At 47.2% G+C, this 22968-nt stretch overlaps 1 protein-coding gene across 3 annotated transcripts; it reads left to right on the top strand.

Annotated features, from left to right (window-relative positions):
• Positions 1–355: 355 nt before the first annotated feature.
• Positions 356–9739, top strand: LOC120854337 (aspartyl aminopeptidase). Of its 3 annotated transcripts, none has more exons than XM_040228264.1 (15): positions 356–448; positions 1046–1139; positions 1234–1322; positions 1418–1531; positions 1705–1830; positions 2050–2180; positions 2498–2573; positions 2684–2791; positions 3723–3800; positions 4736–4819; positions 5509–5669; positions 6078–6117; positions 6239–6340; positions 9073–9240; positions 9602–9739. In XM_040228264.1, exons 1-15 carry the CDS (start codon positions 443–445, stop codon positions 9650–9652), a joined length of 1428 nt encoding a protein of 475 aa, XP_040084198.1. In that variant the 5' UTR covers positions 356–442; the 3' UTR covers positions 9653–9739. The 3 variants fall into 3 exon arrangements, with proteins under 3 accessions (XP_040084198.1, XP_040084201.1, XP_040084199.1); XM_040228267.1 differs by lacking the exon at positions 356–448 and adding an exon at positions 451–616; XM_040228265.1 differs by lacking the exon at positions 356–448 and adding an exon at positions 672–757.
• Positions 9740–22968: the final 13229 nt, after the last annotated feature.

Genomic DNA, 22968 nt, shown 5'->3' on the forward strand with positions numbered 1-22968 from the left:
GATCTAGTTCCCTGACCAGGGACAGTAAAGATACAAAGTTGAAAGGGCAGTGAAGATTAAACTACCTAGCGCATTAAGCTTTATTATAAAGCTAAAACTTATCGTCAAAGTTCCATGAACATTAACCATGTTGCTTTTATTATCACCAGAGTGCTTGTGGAGAGAGAGAGCACTTTGTACAACACCCAGGTGACCAGGTGAGCTGGTGGAGGCGTTTTCTCCCGGACTCCCTAACTTGGGGGTTGGGGGTCAAAGAATCGGGCAGGCGGTTCCAGGCTGTCCTAGCACCTCCAGGTCGGCAGAGGGCGTCCGCCACCCCCGTAGAAGGGGCGGAGGGCGGGGCGGGGCGAACCTCAGGGCCGGGGCGGGGCTATAGCGGCGGGAGGCCGGGCGGGCTGTACACAGGGGCCGGGCACCCGGACGCAGGCCCACACGTAAGGCCATGCAGGTAGGTGGTCTCTGTTCGTCCTGGACGAACTTCGATCCTAGACCCGGCCAGGGGCCCGCTCGGGTCCAAGCTCAGCAGCGGGCTTGCTGACGTGGGGGGCTCCCCTCGACCCTAAACGAAACCGAAAGTCTGATCCCAAGTGACTTTACCTTCCCGGGTTGTTCAGGGGTGAGACCCAGGTAGGGTGTTCCCTAGGGGACAGGGCTTTGGTTCCGGGTGGGGTCACGCACGTGGTGTACGGGCCGGCTCAGAGTTAGGGGCCTCTGATTGCGAGCTCAGAGTTTGGGAACTGACCGGGATTTCCAGCTGGTCTGTCACATGGGGATGGACTTGGTGGGGCTGGGCGGAAACTCGGATTAGGGGGCGGGCCGTCTGGGACCAGCTGGGCGGTGAGTGCAGCGGGAGGGCTGCAGTAGTTCCCGGTGGGTTGGAGCCCGGCTTTAGGCGTCTCTTGTTGTGGGCAAAGAGGCGGAAGCCGAGGTCTGAGCCTGCGAGCCCTCACTCGGTGGGATTGGCTGGGGAGGTTCCCGAAGCCGAGATGGGTCAGGGGTCCTAGACCTCGTAGGCTTATGAGCGCTCCCCCCCCCCGTCCTCTAGGTGGCCATGAGCGGCAGGGCCCGCAAAGAGGCGGTGCAGGCCGCAGCCCGGGAGCTGCTCAAGTTCGTCAACAGGAGCCCCTCTCCTTTCCACGGTGAGTGACCAGGGCAGGGGGCGGGTAGGGAGCCGGTGTGCCTCCTCCCGGCTCCGATCAACCGATCAACCGTGAGAGGGTTCTTTCCCTAAAGCGGTGGCCGAGTGCCGCAGCCGCCTCCTCCAGGCCGGCTTCCATGAACTCAAGGAGACCGAGAGCTGGGATATCAAGCCGGAGAGCAAGGTACTGGGGGTGGGGTGGGGGCGGAGAGGTAGGAACCTGCTCTGGGGCTCGAAGTCTTGTTCTCTGGCTAATCCAGCTATAAACCCCCACCCCAGTACTTCCTGACCAGGAACTCCTCAACCATCATCGCATTTGCTGTGGGGGGCCAGTATGTTCCCGGCAATGGTTTCAGTCTCATTGGGGCCCACACGGACAGCCCCTGCCTCCGGGTAAGGAAGTAGGGCTGCCTGGGAGAGGGGAGGCATCAGGGGGTGTGCAGAGAAGACTTGTCAGCTCCTTCCTCCACACTTGGAGCCCTTCTGTGTCACACTACCTGTCCTCTCAGCGCCAAATCATGCCGCCTGGCCTTTTCTGAATTCTTGTTCCTCACTGTCCCACTCAGGTGAAACGGCGCTCTCGCCGCAGCCAGGTGGGCTTCCAGCAGGTTGGCGTGGAGACCTACGGTGGTGGGATCTGGAGCACCTGGTTTGACCGTGACCTGACCTTGGCTGGACGTGTCATTGTCAAGGTGGGGCCTGGGGTTGGATCTGGGAAGCCCTGAGCTTCAGCTGCCTGAAGGCTGACTGTCACCTCCCTTCAGGGAACCTGCAGAGAGCCCCTCAGGGAAGGCGGGAAGGGGCAGCCCGAGTCAGAGGACCACCTTGGTTAGTCTGGACGAGATAGGGGATTTAACCAGTTGCAGATGCAGGGCCCCCCACCTGGGCTGACCCTGCCTGTTTGGCCACAGTGCCCTACCTCAGGCCGGCTGGAGCAGCGGCTGGTGCATGTGGACAGGCCCATTCTTCGCATCCCGCACCTGGCCATCCATCTGCAGAGAAACGTCAATGAGAACTTTGGGCCCAACATGGAGATGCACTTGTGAGACGGGGTGAAGGTGGTGGTGGCCTGGAGCTGGGGAGGGTGTGGCATGGGTGATGGCGGGGCGGGGAGGGGGGGCCCTGCTGGGATCTGGGAGACCACTCCCTAACGGTGGCCACAGTCAGGTTCTACCCCAGGGACCCAGCGATGTCCAGGGGCCCTGAAAGCTCTGCTTTGCTAAGAGGGAGCTGGGAATTGAGGGACCGGGGCAGTTCCCCATCAGGGGATGCCTGAGCGCTGGGTCCTGATGCAAGGTGTCCCACCTGGCTGTGCCCTCCAGCCCTCCCCCCACGCCCCCCTCACGTGTCTCCCTGCAGGGTCCCCATTCTTGCCACATCCATCCAGGAGGAGCTGGAGAAGGGGACTCCTGAGCCAGGCCCCCTCAATGCTACAGTAAGAGCCACCTGCTTGTGGGGAGGGGTGCACAGAAGGGAAGAGACTGGTTCCGGAGAAGGGGAGAGAGCGGGGAGTGGGCCCTCCCCTCAGCACCCCCTGCCCTGCAGGATGAGCGGCACCACTCGGTCCTCACGTCCCTTCTCTGCGCCCATCTGGGGCTGAGCCCCGAGGACATCTTGGAGATGGAACTGTGTCTCGCCGACACTCAGCCCGCGGTGAGGAACTCGTGGGTGGGGACCCTGGGATCCCAGCTGGCGCCAGCATGTCTCCCCCTGAAGCGCTTATCACCTCTGCCAGTCCTCCGATTACGCTCATCCCTGTTTTCCCTCATAGCTCAGTTGGTAAAGAATTTGCCTGCAATGCAGGAGACATGGGTTCGATACCTGGGTTGGGAAGATCCCCAGGAGAAGGGAATGGCTACCCACTCCAGTATTCTGGCCTGGAGAATTGCATGGACTGTATAGTCCATGGGGTGCAAAGAGGTGGACACGACTGAGTGGCTTTCACTTTCACTTCACTGTTTTCCCAGTAGAGACCACTCCGCTCTGCTTCCAGGGCAATGGTTCTCAAAAACAGCAGGTTTCCCACGCCAGGTCTGCCTGCTCAGGCTGTCTGGGGTGGGGGTGTAAGCTTTCCACAACTTCCCAAGGAGTTTCCACTACTGGGGTCCCTGTCCACTTTGACCTGTGCTGGCTCCAAGCTGCTGAGGACGGGAGGCCTGGACGGGCACCGCACCCCCCTTCCTTTAGCCTGTCCTTGTATCTCTCCCAGTTGCTGACCGTAGGAGATGGCCATGTCTTTGGATGCTTGCCCATGTTTGACATGTGCTAAGTTTCTATTTCTCGCCTAGTCTCCTCTGTTTAGTCCCTTGGCATTCTCCTTTTCTTGTTTGGTCTCTCCCTTGTCCTGTCCCATAGGAACTGGTCAGGAACCGCAGGCCTGCACCCTCCTTCCCGCAGCTCCAGCCTGGCCCTTCTTTGTCCTCTGCTCAGCTCAGCACAGAGGGCTGAGTGCTCTAGGCCAGAGGCTGGGAGAGGTTGGGCAAGGAATCAAGGAGATATGTTCAAATGCAGCTCCTAGGGAGCAGAGAGAAGAGGTTGAGTCCTAGGGAGGGGATGAAGATCAGGATGACTCGTGTCTTTCTAGGTCCTGGGTGGTGCCTACGAGGAGTTCATCTTTGCCCCTCGGCTGGACAACCTGCACAGCTGCTTCTGTGCCCTGCAGGTGAGGAGCTGGGGCACTCCCAGGAGCACTGGGCGGGAGGACCACCTCCAGTCCTATGGGTCATGAGAAGACCCCTGATGCGGGTGGACCATGGGGAGAGGCCTAAATGCTGCAGGCTCAGCGTCACTCCTCTGGGCCCCATCTTTGCACTGGCTGGGCTGGAGGGATGAGGTCGACAGAAGGGTTGTTCAGAGCCTCACAGAGACTTGTCCTGCTTCTCCTTTAAGATAAGGTCTGCTTTACAGGAAAGACCCTAGCATCCTGTATAGCAGTATCATCCCCTCCCTTTAGCCTTCCCCTCCAAGCCCTGGCTTAAGCCCACCTAGCCGCCTTTGAGACTTGGCATCTCATTGGGTGGTTGCATTGATATTCCCCCCCTTTTTTCTACCCTGGTCACTTCCCCCTCTTCCTCACCTCTCACCCCTGCTCTTCCCTCTGTCCTTTCCGTATTCCCCTTTGCACCCTGTCCTGTTCTCAGAGACAGGCTTTGGGCTGTAACTGAGACCAGAGCCAGACCTGGGACTCATAGCCACTTGCGCCACCAGCCAGCCAGTCACGTCACCTCAGTGGAGTCACAGTCACCTCTTTGGACCTCAGTGTTGTTGCCAAGACCAACTAGTTTATGTGACCTGTGCGGTCCTTTTGACTTGCCGGGATTCTCAGCCCTTCCCCTCCGTCTTACACACCCTCCTGCCTTTTGTGTGGGAAGGCATGTGAGGGAGGAGAGGGAGCTTTTCCCCCATCTTGTCGAAAAGGCCCCCCACATGTCCTCCCACCCGGCAGCACCCTGAGAAATGCAGACCGGTGACTGCTGGAGCCCGCTTCACTCCGCCCTTGATGGCGGGAGGTGGGCAAGTGAGCCTCCCAGGTGTTGGTGGGCTGAGTTATTGAAGGAGGAGTGGGGAGGATGATGCTTTTGCCCCCTCCCCCAACAGGCCTTGATTGATTCCTGCTCAGCCCCTGCCTCCCTGGCCGCGGATCCCCACGTGCGCATGATCGCCCTCTACGACAATGAAGAGGTGCGTGGGGAGCTCTGGGGAGGGTCTCCTCCCGGGAGTCTTGTGCAGCCAGTGGTGTCCAGCAGCTGCCACGGGCCAGGGCTCTTCTGGAGGTGCCAAGGATGAGCCAGACACTGCCTGTGCTTGCTCAGCTCTCGCTGTCCCCTCTGGCTCAGTCTGTACCTGCTCCTAGTGTGACGACACCTCCCATGTCTCTGGGTGCCACTTGGTGAGCTCTTGGAGGACAAGGACTCTGCCCTTTCACACTAGCAGCCCCAGGGCCTGGCACAGGCTGGGTCCTCACCCTGCGTGCTTGGGTTAGTGTGCTGGCTGAGACGCCTGCACAGCTTCCTGTAACCGCACACATCAGGGTTAGCAGCTCCTGTCACATGCACGAAAGGAGATTGACCAGGGAGATGGGGCACCTGGGCTGAACCCCAAACGGCAGAGGAGAAGGAAGGCAGCTAGGAGTGGAAGTGGATTGGACAGTTCTCTTTCTGCCCTGGAGATGGCCAAGAATTAAAGACAGCCCCAGCTCACCATCAGCTTTTCAGTGGTATAGGGTTGGGGAAGTGGCTGATAACAGTCTGCATTCCCACCCACTGATTCAGTGGGGGTTCTGAGCCATTCTGGGCAGTGGGCCTCTCTTCCTAGCCTCCAGCTCCAGCCCCCCAGACCAGCCCCCCAGAGCCAGGCCTCTGTGTCACCAGGTGGGGTCGGAGAGCGCACAGGGCGCACAGTCACTGCTGACGGAGCTGGTGCTGCGGCGGATCTCGGCTTCGCCCCAGCACCTGACGGCCTTCGAGGAAGCCATCCCCAAGTCCTACATGATCAGCGCAGACATGGCCCATGCCGTGCACCCCAACTACCTGTGAGTCTCCTGCACCTGGCACACAGGCCTCACACAGCTGGAAACGAGCGTGACCTGCCTTCAGGCTCAGCCCTGGGTGTGGGCCTCTGCCTCTCCCCTTCCCCTTCCTCCTCATTCTGCTAGGAGGTTCTTTGGGGATTTCCTTTTGACTGCTCTGTAGCCTGACTTGGTCAAAGTCATGTCATGCCTAACCCATCCAAATAGGCTCTGTCTACAGACTTACTTCCGCCCGCCCCCTCCACCGCTCCCCCCTTGCAAGAGGCTGCCTGGAGCCCTGTGTTTAGCTTGACTCTCAGGTCCTGCAGGCTGGGTGGGAAAGAATGCTGTATTAGCGATGTCTGCTGTGAGCGAGTGGTGGGTGTTGACGGCTGCTGTTGGCCATCCCTGGCCCTTCTCGGTCTCTTACAGGGACAAGCACGAGGAGAACCACAGGCCCTTATTCCACAAGGTGAGGCACTCCTGCTTCTCTGGTGTCTGGAGGCCTGGCGGGTTCCAGGCCCCGTCCTGTTCCCTCTGGACCTGTCAGGCATCTCTGCCTCCCTCTCAACTCTTGGTTTCCCTCTCCCCAGGGCCCTGTGATCAAGGTGAACAGCAAACAACGCTACGCCTCGAATGCAGTTTCAGAGGCCCTGATCCGAGAGGTGGCCAGCAATGTCGGGGTGCCCCTGCAGGTGAGGGTGGACCCTGCCTGGGAAGGTGGGGTGGGGGGCACAGGCAGTTGGTCCCCCGGTACGAGGGGCCTGATAGACTGTCTTTAGTGGAGGAGGGTTCTAGCTTAGTGAGTAGTGGGGTTGGATGTAGGCAGAGCCAGGAATAGTTCTGGTTCTGACGGAACTTGAGTCCTGTGACCCTGGACTCGTCTCCTAATTTCCCTTGATTTTGTTTCCACTCCTGGAAAATGGGGTTAAAGGTGCAGTGTCCTCGTGGCACATAGTTAGTCCCACCATTTCCCACCCAGCCCCTCCAGCTCCCCCTGTGTCTTTCTTACATGCCCTGGGGGCTTCCATAAGAGAAGTTCAGGGCCAGGAAGCCTGAACTCATTGTCATTCTTGCCTTGGCAACGGCCCATCTAGTCAGAGAGAGAGCGAGGGAGGGAAAAATATGCAATGATTAAGATCTATGTTAGGATAATATATGTTTCAAGGGCTGGAGCCCAGGTGGTCCAGTGATAGACATAGCAGGGAGGTCCTGATAAGTCAGGACTAGGCATCCTGAACTCCAGCCTAGGGCTGTCTCTGCCCCTATAGCTTCCCCGACCTCACATTGTAGAACTGAGTTGTTCCATTTTCAGTAAGGCCTCTCTGAGGAGGTGACATTTGAGCTGAGACCTAAGCATTGAGAATGAGGCTGCTATGAGCAAATAGCATCCCTGCCCGAGGGTGAGAATTAGTCACTCAGTCATGTCTGAGTCTTTGTGACTCCATGGACTACAGCCTGCCAGGCTCCGCTGTCCATGGAATTCTCCAGGCAAGAATACTGGAGTGGCTTGCCATTTCCTTCTCCAGGGGATCTTTCTGACCCAGGGATTGAACCCGAGTCTCCTGCACTGCAGGCAAATTCTTTACTGTCTGAGCCACCAGGGAAGCCCCAAGGCAAAAGCCCCCAGTGGGCAGGAGTGATCTTGGTTCATTAGGAGCAGCCCGAGCCGCAGTGATAGAGCCAGGCTGAGAGCGTGACGGGGAGGAGCCAGTCTGGCTGGGCCTCCTAGGCAGGAAGGGTGTTCGGATCTTTTGCTAAGGCAATAGGAGGACATTGGGGGGCTTCTCTTTAACAGCTTACAGCAGAAGCAGGGCATGTGTGCTTTAGAAAATATAAATGGAAATGAAAATAAAACATTAATCCCGAGAGATTTGTACATACTCTTCCAGATTTTTTTTCTATGTATATACTTAACACATGTTTTGTTAAAAAAAAAATTGTAATCTAGAATTCATATCTAAAGGCTTGATGGATTCAGGTTAAATCTTTTTGGCCAGAAGACATCGTGACAGGTGTGTCCTTCACGTTGCATCATCCACATACGATCTGGGTGATTCACCCTTAGTGATAGAAAGATTGATCACCGGACTGGGAGGGCTGCCCTCAGTCCCTCCACTCCAGGGAAGTATTCCTCCTTTGACCAGACAGTAACCTGTACAAGTGATGAGCTTCCCATCAATCAGACAAGTGCTGAGTTTTACACCAATTGATAAAATCCATAATTTTAGGCCTTGCCTAAATCCATAATTTCATTAGTGTTAACTGAAAAAATGCCCCCTCCATTTTTTTAATTCCTGTTACTTTTATTCGCTATCATTCTTCTGTGAAGTAGAACTTTCTCCCATCCAGTAGGGCCATTTGATTATTGTGAAGTATGGTTGCTCCTGGAAAGTCAGGACAAATACTCATTGTTCCCTTTAATAACCAGTTTTCAAGGTGAAGTGTTTTAATGGCTGCCTCAAATGCTAACAAACAGGTTCTCTTTTTGATGGTCATTATATATGTAGAATCATAGATTTTTGTTGGTTCAGGCGGATCTGGTTCACACAGTTGTGTCATTTCACGCTCAAATTGTCATGACTTTGACCAGCGGGAGTCCTTTCCACATAACTCCTGTGTTCTTTGTCATGACTCTGGGTAGTTGTCTTGCTTTTTGGCCCAAGAGGAAATTTCAGACTCATCTTGCTCATTTCTCTCCCCAGACTTTGTGGCTTTTGATGGATATTGATGTTAGAGGCTAGTCTAGCATCATGAGTGTTCATTGTTATTGTGGGGGCTGGGGGAGGAATGCTTTGGGGTCATTTCTAAGGACATAGCTAGGAAAAATGTACATATTTTAAAAATCATGAGTTAATACTACAATTCTCATTTTTTAAAAAAAGAGCAGTTACTACTTACTTTGGTTTTGTCATTTTCTTTTATGTGGAAAATCTTGATGTCTACCATCGTTATTATGATGGTATATTTACCATCATATATTCACTTTTGTTTACCAGAATACAAATCAAGTAGTTAAAAACTTCCCATAGCTATATTTTTAAAACCACTAAGATTATTGAGTGACTTTTCTTTGTGTGTGGGTGGGGTGGGGGGTGCATGTTATGAAGCAAGGTGACATAAATATTTCCAGTCCCCCTGCCCGCTGTGTGGGGAATGGATTGTGTGAAAGGCTGTATCAGTTAGCTGGAACTGAGGTGGTGGTAGTGCAGATGGAGAGAATGGCACCAGTTCAGAACATCCTGTCCTTTGGGCCTGCCTTAGTGTCAGCCTTGTGATTTTACACTGGTCACATCCACTCTTTGGGGAGGTCGGAGTGGCCGATGTACCAGATTCCTTTCAGCCCCTCAGTTCTAAGGTGACTTGCTCCTGGGTCTTAAGAAACAGGTGATACATGTTGCTCATAAATGGCTCTACCTCTCCGCAGGATCTCATGGTCCGGAATGACTCGCCCTGTGGCACCACCATTGGACCTATCTTGGCTTCTCGGCTCGGTCTGCGGGTGCTGGATTTAGGCAGCCCCCAGCTGGCCATGCATTCCATCCGGGAGACAGCCTGCACCACAGGAGTGCTCCAGACCCTCACTCTCTTTAAGGTGATCCTGAACCCCCTCCCCCATCACTGGGAGCCAGGCTCCCTCCCCATCTGGTATCCAGATCAGTCCTGGGCACCATCACCAACTGACCAGCCCGTGCATGGAGCTGGTTGTCTTAGTGCTACCATGTAGGAAAAGAAGGGTCCCCCTTCTTCTCAAGGCTCAGGGGCCCTCATCAGCCCCTAGAGGATAATGAAAGGTTGGAGAGGAGGTTGGGGATGAGAAGACTGACAGCAATCAACTGTGGGTGAAGGAACTACACCTTTCTCTCTTGCTGGGCTGTGTTGGTAGACAGTGAGCGGTGGGGCACCCCCAAGCTGGTCTCCACTAAGCGCAAATCCCATGTTGCCTTCTCTTTTAGGGCTTCTTTGAGCTGTTCCCTTCTCTGAGCCGTAGCCTCCTGGTAGACTGAGGCCTCTGCAGGGGCTTCTCTCACATGTGAGAGGGGAAGTTCTCAGCTGAGCTGAAGCTGGATTATTAAAGTGGATTTTTCACTCAAGGTCATTCCGTTTTACTTATTTGGAGGTTGGAGGGGTGGGGGGTTCAGGCCTGGCTTAAACCTCTGAAAGCAGAACAGGCAGGGAAGTTAGGGTACAGGTAGAGGCCGCAGATCCTGGGAGAGCTCATGGAGACTGGATTTCAAGTCTGTTTTTCTTTTTTCTTAAGCTCATGCTTAAGGGGAAAGGTGAGTGAGTTCACAGTGGGAAGGTCATGTCTTCTCCCATCCCCAGTCCTTCCATTCCCAGAATAGTTTGGGAGCCTGGCCTAGCCCTCAGGTCTGAGTGCTCAGCATTAGATGCCCCCAGAGCCTCCCTGGGCGGCTCAGGCTGTTCCCCTTTGCACCCATCCCTTTCCCACCCCTCCCAGGCACTGCCAGACGAGGGGCAGAGTCTGGGCTTCAGCTTTGCCCTTAATCATCCACTTCACTTAGCAGCCGCTGCTGTTACTTGATTGTTAACATATGACCAAGAAACGATTATCACTGAAAAAAATCAAAATAGGAAAAGTCCACAAGTCTGCTTGTAAACTCTTCTATCAAAATAATTGTGCTAACTGGTGTCTTTCCAACTTTTTGGTTACTGATGCAAAAATTAATTTTTATATAAATATGACCATTTAGGTTTTAAAAAACAGTAAGATGCATAAACAATAATGATGCCTGTAGGATTTAAAATACATATGATTAAACTGTATAACCACAATAGCATAAAACTCAGGAGAAACATCTTAAAGTGTGCTTAAGTGTGTTTAAATTTAAGTGTCTTGCTATGTTCAGGAGGAGAGTGAAGGAATCAGTTCAATACTATCCTTTTAAGTCAAGGATTTATATTGTAGTTTTTAGGAAAGACACTAAAAGAGTTTGAGTCTGTAGCTTCTATTAGGGGTTGGATTGTCCCCTGAAAGATGCTGAAATCCTAAGCCCCCAGGATCTATCGATGCAATGTTATTTGGGAAAAGGGTCCTGCTGATGATCAAGTTAAGACGAGGTCATTATAAGGACAGGACTGTGTCCTTATAAAAAGGGGAAATTTGAACACACAGAGATGCATAGAGTGAAAGAGATGAGGAGACCGCAAGAGTGCCATGTGAAAATGGAGCATCAGAGTGTTGCAGATACAAACCAAGGTATGTCAGAGATGACCAGCAAACCACAGGAAACTAGGAAGAGGCAAGGAAGGATTCCCCTACAGGTTTCAGAGGGAGCATGGCCCTGCCGACACCTGGATTTCAGACTCCCAAGCCTCCAGACTGTAAGAGAACAAATTTCCATTGTGTTAAGCCAACCAGTTCATGGTACTTTGTTACAGCAGCCTGAGGAAACAAATGCGACTTCAAACTAATTGAGTGAGGAAAATGGGATAATAAAAAATAATCGGTCTATTCTGCAACTTCGCTTCAAATGGTTCAGCAAAACCATATTATGTATATGTGTGTGTGCTATCAAATAGTAAAATAGGTTGGCTCTAAGTTAAAAAGCATTGACTCTTAAGTGGAGAGACTGGGGGTGTTCATTGTATTATTATTTTTTTTCAAATTTTGTATGTTTGAACATTTTTATACTAAAAGTGTGGGGAAATTTTTTAAAAATTCAAAAGGAGAAATGAAAAAAGAAGCAGTAGAAAGCATTTAAGATGGTTGACTGAAACCCAGTATCTCTACTTAAAACATTAATAAATTTGACTAATTGTATCATATCTCAAAGTTATTATTTAAAAAGACAAGTAGACTATTTTAGTCAAAATACAAAGATTGTCAGAGTCAAAAATTATAGCTGTTCACAAGAGACACAGCTAGAACAAAAGGGTACAGAAGGTTGACAAAACCCTATGGATTTGTCGGTTTTTGAATTCCACAAATTTCATATATGAAACCATGCTCTCTTTGTCCAAATTCTCAGATTTCTTTTTTAACTTGTCTGGCTTTGATTAACAATTTTGGCTTTTGATTAACAAGATTTTGATTAGCATAATATTTTTGAGATTTATCTATGGGGTTGCATGTGAAAGTAGTCCTTTTTTTGCTGAATATTTTACATATACCATATTTTGCTGAATAATAAAATAATATACCATATTCAGCAAAATATACCATATACCATGGTTTCTTTCTTCATTTTCCTATTGGTGGTATTTGAATTGCTTCCAGTGTTTGGCTATGATGAAGAAAGCGCTTGTGAACATTCTTATGCAAGTATATTTGTGGACAAATACTCATTACTCTTGGATAGATACCTAGGAATAGAATTACAGGTTATAGGATAGGTGTATGCTTGTTTTATAACAAACTTCTAAACTGTTTTACAAAGTGGCTGTGGCATTTTACATACCCACCAGGAGAGTTCCAGTTGCCCTACACCCTCATCAACACTTGATATTGTCAGTCTCTTTAATTTTAGCCATTCTGTTAAGTGTGCAGTAGTAACTGATTGGATTTTAGTTTGCATTTTCCTGGAGAGTAATATTGAGCACGTGTTCACTGGCTGTTCGGATAACCTCACGTGAAGTTGCTGTTCAGATATTTTGGCCATTTACATTGACTTGTTTGTCCTATTCTTATTGATTCATATATTGAATATACAGATGTACACTCAGAACTTAAATTCTGAATGTTTGTATGTTCCTATGTAGAATCCAAGACCTTTGTTGGGTTTGTGCATCAAAGATATTGTCACCCAGTGTGTAGCTAGTAGAAGCTATTGATTTTTAAAATATTTTTCAACATTATTGTGGTATAATTGACACACAAAAAACTGTACCCATTTAAAGTATACAATTTTTTTGAAAAGTATACAATTCGATGATATATACACCTAGGAAAACATCTTCACAGTCAAGATACAGAACATTTCCATCACTCCCTCAAAAAGCTTTTCCTTCTACCCATTGTGCAATCATTTACTGTCCATCGCTGGGCCCCAAGGGACCAGTGATCTGCCTTCTGTCACTATAGGTTGGTTTGCACTTTCTGGAATTTTTCATAAAAGGAATCAGGCAGTACATGCTTTTTATGTCTGGTGCATAATCATCTGATAGTTTCTCCTTAGAACAAGTAATGTAGGGAATTATGCCGATAGATTTCCCTAATATCAAGCATACTTATATTCCCAGAACAAGTGCCACTTGGTCATGTCATGTTTTTTTAAAGGATCATTAATTGTATTTGACAACACTTTATTTAACTTTATTTGGGATTTCAGCATGTATATTCGTAAATAAAATTGATTTACAGGGTTTGTTGGCGTGTTAGGTTTAGCTGTTGATGTCACTCTTGCTTCATAAAAATTTTTTTTATGTTTTCCTGGTCTTATTTATGCACTAATTTTTGTAAATTTTATATTTTTAAACTTAGTCATGTTATCTACATGTTCGCATTTATTTACCCAATTTAAAGCAGTCTCATTACTATTTCCCCCACCCTCTGGTTAATCATTTCCCCTTTAATTTCTCTCTTCTCTCTCCCCCCTCTCCTTTTTTTCTCCCTTTCTTGTGTTTGTTCTCCTTTTTTTTTCCTCTTAAGTTAGCCAGTAGTTTCCCAATAGAGTGGATTTTTTCCCAAGTATCAGCAGTTGTTTATGTTTGTTAGTGCTAAATGTTGATAAGCCTCGCCTGCTGTTGTATCACAATTACCAAGCCTCTCCCTGGCTGAGGCAGGCAGTGGTGGGCTGTCCTTTGCAGGCAGTGTTGATGAGAGGGATCACTCCCTAGTGTTGATGTGATAACGGGATTTCAGAACAGCAGAGACCAGGTGGCAGCCCTTTACCACTCAAGTTTGTAGTATTTTCTGTCTCCTAATTAGGCTATAAGCCAGAGTAATGACTGTTTCTCCCCCCACCAAACCCCCGCTTTGGCTCTTGGCCTGTGGACTCTTATTTCCCTGACCAGAAATTGAACAGGTGTCCTCTGCATTGGAAGGTGGATCCTTAACCACTGGGCCACCAGAGAATTCCCCAGTAATGAGTATTTTTATTTCCTTCTTTCTCTTTAACTGCATGATTTTTGAGGGATGCACAGAGACATTTGGACTTAGGCAGCTGCTGATATCCTATGGGGACTGCAACTGTTACTTGTGATAATAAAATGTTGAATTAAATAGAGGACATTTGGAAGCCTAGATCATTTTAAAAATTAATGAAATAATAAAAAATTGAAGGTGTTTGTAGAAGACACTGTGGGTAACCCACCTGTGGGTCTCACTTTCCCCACTTCAGTGCACTTGGGCCCACTTCCAACCACCAATATCTGTACTTCTTTACCTGCAGACTTTCCTTTGCTGCTTAACTAGTTTTCCACTCACATGGCAGTTGGAAATGCCAGGGAATTAATACTGTCTACCCCAAAGCAGTTTAACCAGTGATTGGTGAGATTTTGTGTGTGGATACACAGCTCCACATGTCTTGGGTGAAGTAACTCTGATGTGTGTGGTTTATACTGGCTCCCACAGTCTCTCTGTACATCATGAGAAACACTGGGCTGGATGAAGCACAAGCTGGAATCAAGATTGCCAGGAGAAATACCAATAACCTAAGATATGCAGATGGTACCACCCTTATGGCAGAAAGTGAAGAAGAACTAAAGAGCCTCTTGATGAAAGTGAAAGAGGAGAGTGAAAAAGTTGGCTTAAAGCTCAACATTCAGAAAACGAAGATCATGGCATCCAGTCCCATCGCTTCATGGCAAATAGATGGAAAACAATGACAGACTTTATTTTGGAGGGCTCCAAAAGCACTGCAGATGGTGACTGCAGCCAGGAAATTAAAAGATGCTTACTCCTTGGAAGGAAAGTTATGACCAACCTAGACAGCATATTCAAAAGCAGAGACATTACATTTCCAACAAAGGTCCGTCTAGTCAAGGCTGTGGGTTTTCCAGTAGTCGGGTATGGATGTGAGAGTTGGACTATAAAGAAAACTGAGCACCAAAGAATTGATGCTTTTGAACTATCTTGTTGGAGAAGACTCTTGAGAGTCCCTTGGACTGCAAGGAGATCCAACCAGTCCATCCGAAAGGAGATCAATCCTAAGTGTTCATTGGAAGGACTGACGTTGAAGTTGAAACTCCAATACTTTGGCCACCTGACACAAAAAGCTGACTCATTGGAAAAGACCCTGATGCTGGGAAAGATTGAAGGCAGGAGGAGAAGGGGACGACAGAGGATGAGATGGTTGGATGGCATCACCGACTCAATGGAAATGAGTTTGGATAGACTCCAGGAGTTGGTGATGGACAGGAAAGCCTGGTGTGTGGCAGTCCATGGGGTCGCAAAGAGTCAGACACAACTGAGCGACTGAACTGAACTGAACAGTCTCCCCAGCAAAATTAAACTCCAGAATGAAGCCTGATAACAAATCCTTTCATCAGCCAGCCTCCCTTCCTTGTCTCCCACCCCTCCCAATGTTCTTCATCTTCCGAGTATAATTCTTGCCCTCAGATTTTTGTCTAGGGTCTGCTTCTGGGGAAACCCAAACTAAATTAGAATTCCTTTGAGACTGAGAATAAGGCAGTCTCCTATTCTGGGCTTCCCAGGTGGCACTAGTGGTAAAGAATCTGCCTGCCAATACAGGAGGCATAAGAGATGTGGATTTGATCCCTGGGTTGGGAAGATCCCCTGGAGGAGGAAATGGCAACCCACTCTAGTATTCTTGCCTGGAGAATCCCATGGACAGAGAAGTCTGGTGGGCTATGATTCGTAGGGTCACAAAGAGTCAGACACAATTGAGGTGACTTAGCAGCAGCAACCTACTATTCTATTTCTATTCCACACTGTACTGTAGGTCCCTAGTGAGGTAATGTGAGGAAAGTAATAAAAGACAGAAGGGCTGGAAAGGGAGGAGTAAACTTCCTTTCGATATGATTTGTTATATAGAAAAATCCAGAAGATCTATTATTTGAATTAGTAAGAGTTTATCAAGATAGCTGGCTGAACATCAATATACAAAATCAATTCTATTTCTATATACCAGTCATGAATGGTTGGAAAATGAAATTTTCAAAGGATTACTTCTACAAAGCATACAAATCAGGAACCTATGAATAAACATAAAAATATGGGAGAAAATTAAATGAAAGTAGGTGGAAGATATGTGTTATTTGTGGATGTGGAACTCAATATTGTAAAAATATCAGTTATCCTCCAAATTGATATCCAGATTCAAGGCAACCCCAATAAAATTGTCCTGGGTTCTCCTCCTCCCCCTTGCTTTTCTTGTTCTTTTGTATGAGTTGACAAGCAGATTCTATAATATATATAATATACTATATGGAAACAGCTAGGGCTTTCCCAACAGCTCAGCGGGTAAAGAATCTGCCTGCAATGTAGGAGATGAAGATTCAATGCTTGGGTTGGGAAGATCCCCTGGAGAAGGAAATGGCAACCCAATCCAATATTCTTGCCTGAAAAATCCCTAGGACAGAGGAGCCTGGCGGGCTACAGTCCAAAGAGTCACAAAGAGTAGGACACAACTGAGCAACTAAACACAATATGGAAACAGCTAAGACATCTTTGAAGAAGGTGGCTGTCTTACCAATTATTGAAGCTTGTTGCAAAGCTGTAGTAATTAAAACAGTGTGTTGTTGGTTCAACGATAGACTGCCAATAAAACTAAGACAATTGAATATCTGATATTTGATTTGTGATAAAAATGACAATTCAGATGGGTCTTTTCAATAAATTGTGCTGTGAAAATTGGATGTCCATGTGGAAAAATTAAATTGGAACTCTATCTCCCACAATACACAAATCAATTGCAAGTAGGCATCACACCTAAATATAGATGGCAAGATAATAGAACTTTTAGAAAACATTCAGTTCAGTTCAGTTCAGTCGCTCAGTCGTGTCTGACTCTTTGTGACCCCATGGACTGAGGCACACCAGGCTTCCCAGTCCATCACCAACTCCCGGAGCTTGCTCAAACTTATGTCCATCGAGTTGGTGATGCCATCCAGCCGTCTCATCCTCTGTCGTCCCCTTCTCCTCCCGCCTTCAATCTTTCCCAGCATCAGGGTCTTTTCAAATGAGTGAGCTCTTCGCAACAGGTGGCCAAAGTATTGGGAGTTTCAGTCTCAACATCAGTCCTTCCAACAAATATTCAAGACTGATTTCCTTTAGGATGGACTGGTTGGATCTCCTTGCAGTCCAAGGGACTCTCAAGAGTCTTCTCCAGCACCACAGTTCAAAAGCATCAATTCTTTGGTGTTCAGGTTTCTTCATAGTCCAACTTTCACATCCATACATGACCACTGGAGAAACCACAGCCTTGACTAGATGGACCTTTGTTGGCAAAGTAATGTCTCTGCTTTTTAATATGCTGTCTAGGTTGGTCATAGTTTTTCTTCCAAGGAGCAAGTGTCTTTTAATTTCCTGGCTGCAGTCACCATCTGCAGTGATTTTGGTGCCCAAGAAAATAGTCTCTCACTGTTTCCATTGTTTCCCATCTATTTGCCATGAAGTGATGGGATGGATGCCATGATCTTAGTTTTTTGAATGTTGAGTTTTAAACCCGCTTTTTCACTCTCCTCTTTCAGGAGAATATCTTTACCACCTTGGTTAGGGGAAGGTTTAAACAGGATACAAAGAACACTAGGCAAACAGAAAACACTGGCAAATTTTGCCTCATTAAAATGACATCATTCAGAGAATTAGAAGACAGATTGTAAAGTGAGACAGACACCTGAAACACATATAATTGACATAGAGTTCATATTTAGAGTATATAAAGACCTACAAGTAGGTAGGAAACATCAGACATCCAAAAGAAAAATGAGCAAACCACTTGAACAGGCATTTCATAAAAGAAGAGGAAATCCATTACACGGGCATTAAATATATGAAAATATGCTCTACTTCATAAGTCATCAGAGAAATGTTAGATTAAATAATGTGAAATGAACTGTGCTTGACCATTTTTACCTACAAAATGGCAATGTCATTTGGTTTAACCTAACACAAACTGAAACCAAGGTTAGACACCACTACACTCATTATAATACACTGAAATTTTTAAATCTGACAATTCCAAGTGTTGGTGAGGATGTGGAGCAATAGGAACTCTCGTCCAAGGTTAGTGGGAGTGTATCTTGCCACCAGCTTAGGGCACCAGCATTGTCCTCTCTGACCCAGCTCTTCTACTCTAGGTGTACACCCTCAGTAAATGTATTTGCATGGGCACCAGAAGACGTGTGCAAGAATGTCCATAGCAGCACTGGTCATGGAGTCCCAAACTGGGAATAACCCAAGGGCTCATAAACAGTACAACAGATTACAGGAGAGATGTTAGTTTTGTAGGACTTGAAACATATGAAATTTGAGGACCCTCTTTAAGTAGCAGAACACAAAATCACAAATAAAATTTTAGTATGAAAAAATGTTTAATTAGAACAAGGACGAGGATTTAAGGAAGAGTTAACACCAATTCTCACAAACTCTCACTAAAAGTGAAAGAGAAGACAGCACCAGTGTAATCCTAATACCAAAGTCAGACAAAGATACCATATGAAAAGGGAAGAAAGTCATCCCTTATGAATGAGCTGCAAAAATTCTCAACGAAACAGCAAACTGAATTCAGCAACAAGTAAAAGTACTATGCTGCTGCTGCTGCTGCTGCTGCTAAGTCGCTTCAGTCGTGTCCGACTCTGTGTGACCCCATAGACGGCAGCCCACCTGGCTCCCCCGTCCCTGGGATTCTCCAAGCAGGAACACTGGAGTGGGTTGCCATTGCCTTCTCCAATGCACGAAAGTGAAAAGTGAAAGTGAAGTCGCTCAGTCGTGTCTGACCCTTAGCGACCCCATGGACTGCAGCCTACCAGGGATTTTCCAGGCAAGAGTACTGAAGTGGGGTGCCATTGCCTTCTCCGAAAGTACTATATATTATAACAAAGCGAGATTCATCCCAGGAATCTAAGCTTGGTTCAACTTATGAAAAGCAATCTAAGTAACATACTATGTTAATAGAATTAAGGACAAAAGCCACATGATCATCTCAACAGATGCAGAAAAATAATTTAATAAAATCCAACATTCTTTCATGATAAAAATATTCAGCACCCAGAAACAGAAGGGAACTTCGTCAACCTGATAAAGGGTGTCTTGAGAAATCCACAGATAACTTTATATTCAATGATGAAAGGCTGAAATCTTCCTTCCTAAGATCAGGCACAAGACAGGGGTGTCTTTTCTCCCCACTTTTAGTCAACATCGTATTGGAGCTTCTATCCTGGGCAATTAGGCAAGCAAGAGATGTAAATGAAATGAGAAAATGTAATGTATTACTTTTGCAAATCACACATAAAGATCTGATCATGTGGACACATAGCTGGGGCTTCTTCCAGCACCTTGGAAAGGGTCCATGAAGGTGAAGACTCCCAAAGCTGAAGCTTTGTTAGCCTCACAGTACATCCTACTCTGAATTGCAAGGTAATGATATCACATAGTGGAAGGCAATGAAAATGAATACAATGTATATTTATTATACTCAATATAGTTATAGTCAACAACATGGGTGATTCTTTATAAGGTTGAAAAAAGTCAGCACAAGATAATACATATTGTATTTAGTGAGTTGAATAGTGTCTCCCCCAAAATTCATGCCTACCTGGAAACTTAGAATATGCCCTATTTTGGAAATAGGGTCTTGCAGATGTAATTAGTTAAGAATCTTGAGATGAAATTATCCTAGATTTAGGGTGAGCCTTAAATCCAATGTGTAGTGTCTTTATAAGAAAAAAGAGAGGTGTGAACACAGGCAGACACAGAGAAGAAGTCCACGTGAAGACAAAGGCGGAAATTGGAGTTATGCTTCTGCACGCCAAGGGATGCTGGGGGTCCCCAGAGGGTAGGAAGGGAAAAAAGTCTACTCCAGAGAGCCTTTGGAGGAAGCTCAGTCCTTCCAACATCTTGATTTCCTACTTTTGGCCTCTAGAACTGTGAGAATAAATTTCTGTTGTTTTAAGCCATCAAGATTGTGGTAATTTGTTTCAGTCACCACAGGAAGCTAATACACCTTAAAATTGTATTTGTAAACACTACTCTTTAGAAATGTGTACGTGTTTATGTTACATTACAGCAAAGATAAGGAAGGATGTTATGCCCATCAAGTCAAGAGAGTGATTAACTTTAGGAGGAAGGAAAGAAGACAGAGTTGTAATCTGGAAAGGACAAGATGTTTCTGGGGTTATTGACAATGTTCTATGGCCAGAGATTTTGACATGGTTATTCACATTCTAATAATCTGTTGAGCGTCACGTTTATATTTTACCCATTTTTCTTTATACGTACTTTCACAATCATAAAGTAAAATACTTACTTAAAAAGGAGGAAAAGGCATAAAGTCCTCTAAACACAAAAGTTAGCATCAGAAACATTCTAAATTGAAAGAGGAGAGGAGTTGCTTCTCAGAAGAAGTGAAGTGAAGTGTCTTTGCGACCCCATGGCTTCCATAGAATTCTCCAAGCCAGAACACTGGAATGGGTAGCCTTTCCCTTCTCCAGGGAATCTTCCCAACCCAGGGATCTCGAACCCAGGTCTTCTGAATTGTAGGCGATTCTTTACCAACTGAGTTATCAGGGAAGCCTGGATTATTAGAAGTAATGAAACACCCTCTTTTTCCCTAATAAACCCGCGAAGCTCAAGATCAGCCCTGGACAGAGAAGAGAGGAGCTGGGCAATTAGGGTCAGGAAAACCTCCTTCCCCGGCCCTTCTCTCCTGGCTTCCCCCAGGGGGCGCTGCTCTCCATTAAAGTCAGCTTCCAGGGACGAGAGCCAGCCCTTACTTTGCTTCCATGCTGCTGCTGCTAAGTCGCCTCAGTCGTGTCCGACTCTGTGCGACCCCATAGACAGCAGCCCACCAGGCTCCCCCGTCCCTGGGATTCTCCAGGCAAGAACACTGGAGTGGGTTGCCATTTCCTTCTCCAATGCATGAAAGTGAAAAATGAAAGTGAAGTTGTTCAGTTTTGCTTCCCTAGGGCACTGCTAAGGGAAGACTGAAATATTCAGACAAAAATGAACCAGAAAGCAAGCCTTGGCAGAGGGATCCAAAGGCAGAGAGGACAGTGAATCTGCACACTCTGGAAACGAGCGAGAGCCTGTTCTCCAGGCTCTGGATGCCTTCGGTCCATGTACTGCCTCAGCAGTAAAAGGCACTCCTCCCCTAGAGCCCCCACTCCTGGCTCCTGCTTTCCTCCACAAGGGTGACATTTTTCACTTTGCACATGCGTGCCAGCACACCTTTATACACACAAGTGCAACATGTACATGCTTATGCACACCTTCAGACACCTACACATGTACATACCTCACACACATACATGAACATAACACGCACAAGTATACACATACATGGACATACACACATACAAACACACATACACAGCCATATGCACACATAGGCACAGCGAGTACCCATAGGCACACATGCACATGCACACACATGAATACACATGCCATTGTTGTCATTCGGTCCCTAGGTCTTGTCTGACTCTTTGCAACTCCATGAACCGCAGCATGCCAAGCTCCTCTGTCCTTCACTATCTCCTGGAGTTGGCTCAAACTCATGTCCATTGAGTTGGTGATGCCATCCAACCATCTCATCCTCTGTCACCTCCTTATCCTCTTGACCTCAATCTTTCCCAGCATCAGGGTCTTTTATAATGAGTCAACTCTTTTCATCAGGTGGCCAAAGTATTGGAGCTTCAGCATTAGCATCAGTCCTTCCAATGACTATTCAGAGTTTATTTCCTTTAGGATTGACAGGTTTGATCTCCTTGCCGTCCAAGGGACTCTCAAGAGTTTTCTCCAACACCACAGTTTGAAAACATCAGTTCTTCGGTGCTCAGTCTTCTTAATGATCCAACTCTCACATACGTACATGACTACTAGCTTTGACTATACGGACCTTTGTCAGCAAAGTAATGTCTCTGCCTTTTAATATGCTGTCTAGGTTTGTCATAGCTTTTCTTCCAAGGAGCAAGTAAATGTCTTTTAAATTCGTGGCTCCAGTCACTGTCCACAGTGATTTTGGAGTTAAAGAAAATAAAATCTATCACTGTTTCCACTTTCCCCCCATCTATTTGCCATAAAACATGTCTAAATATACTCATCCATCCACATACACATGAAACTTATATACATATATATACAAACCCACATATATACACAAACACACACAACCCCATACACAATCCTGCATGCACATATTGCACTTGGTACCCATCTTCCAAGGATCCTACTTCCTATTATTTGGGCCATTGTGCCTTCTTCTTCCACGATGTATTGGGGTTGGTCTGTGTGGCCAATAGTATGTGACAAAATGATAGTATGTGACTTCTGAGGCTAGGTTATAAAGACATAGTGGTTTCTGCCTGTTCCCTCTTTCTCAGGTCATTCCTAGAGGGAGGCAACTGCTGTGTTGTAAAGATACTCAAGCAGGCAGATGAAGAGGCTGACATGGCTAGGAAGTGAGGCCTCCTGCCAACAGCCAGCACCAAGTTGCCAGCTGGTGAGTGAGCCCCACTGAGAGGGGATCAGGCCCAGTCAGGCCTTCAGGTGAATATAGCCCCGGCTGACATCCTGACTATACTTTCATGAGAGACTCTGAGCCAGAAATACCCAGCTGATCTTCTCTCAGATTCTCAGTTCACAGAAACTGTGTGAGATAAGTGTTTATTGTCATAAGCTACTAAACTTTGAGGTGATTTTGTTACACAGTAACAGAGCAATAAATAGTGAATGCAAATAAATACGCTGCACACACGCATATATTGGCATATTGTTGTGTCCGACTCTGCGACTCCATGGACTGCAGCATGCCAGACTTCCCTGTCCCTCACCACCTCCTGAAGTTTGTCCAAGCTCACGTTCTCTGCATCAGTGATGCCGTCCAGCCACCTCATCCTCTGATGCCCTCTTCTCCTTCTGCCTTCGCTCTTTCCCAGCATTAGTGACTTTTCCAATGAACCACCTGTTCACATCAGATGACCAAAATACTGGAGCTTCAGCTTCAGTTCTTCCAGTGAATATTCAGTTGATCTCCCTTAAGATTGACTGCTTTGATCTCCTTGATGTCCAAGGGACTCTCAGGAGTCTTCTCCAGCATCACAATTCGAAGGCATCAATTCTTTGGCCTTCTCCCTTCTTTATGGTCCAGCTCTCACAACCATACATGACCACTGGGAAGATCATACCTTGAATATATGGACCTTTGTCAGCAGAGTAATGTCTCTGCTTTTCAACTGTCTA

The sequence above is a fragment of the Oryx dammah genome, unplaced genomic scaffold (genome assembly GCF_014754425.2).
Source record: "Oryx dammah isolate SB20612 unplaced genomic scaffold, SCBI_Odam_1.1 HiC_scaffold_27, whole genome shotgun sequence".
NCBI classification, from domain to species: Eukaryota; Metazoa; Chordata; class Mammalia; order Artiodactyla; family Bovidae; genus Oryx; species Oryx dammah.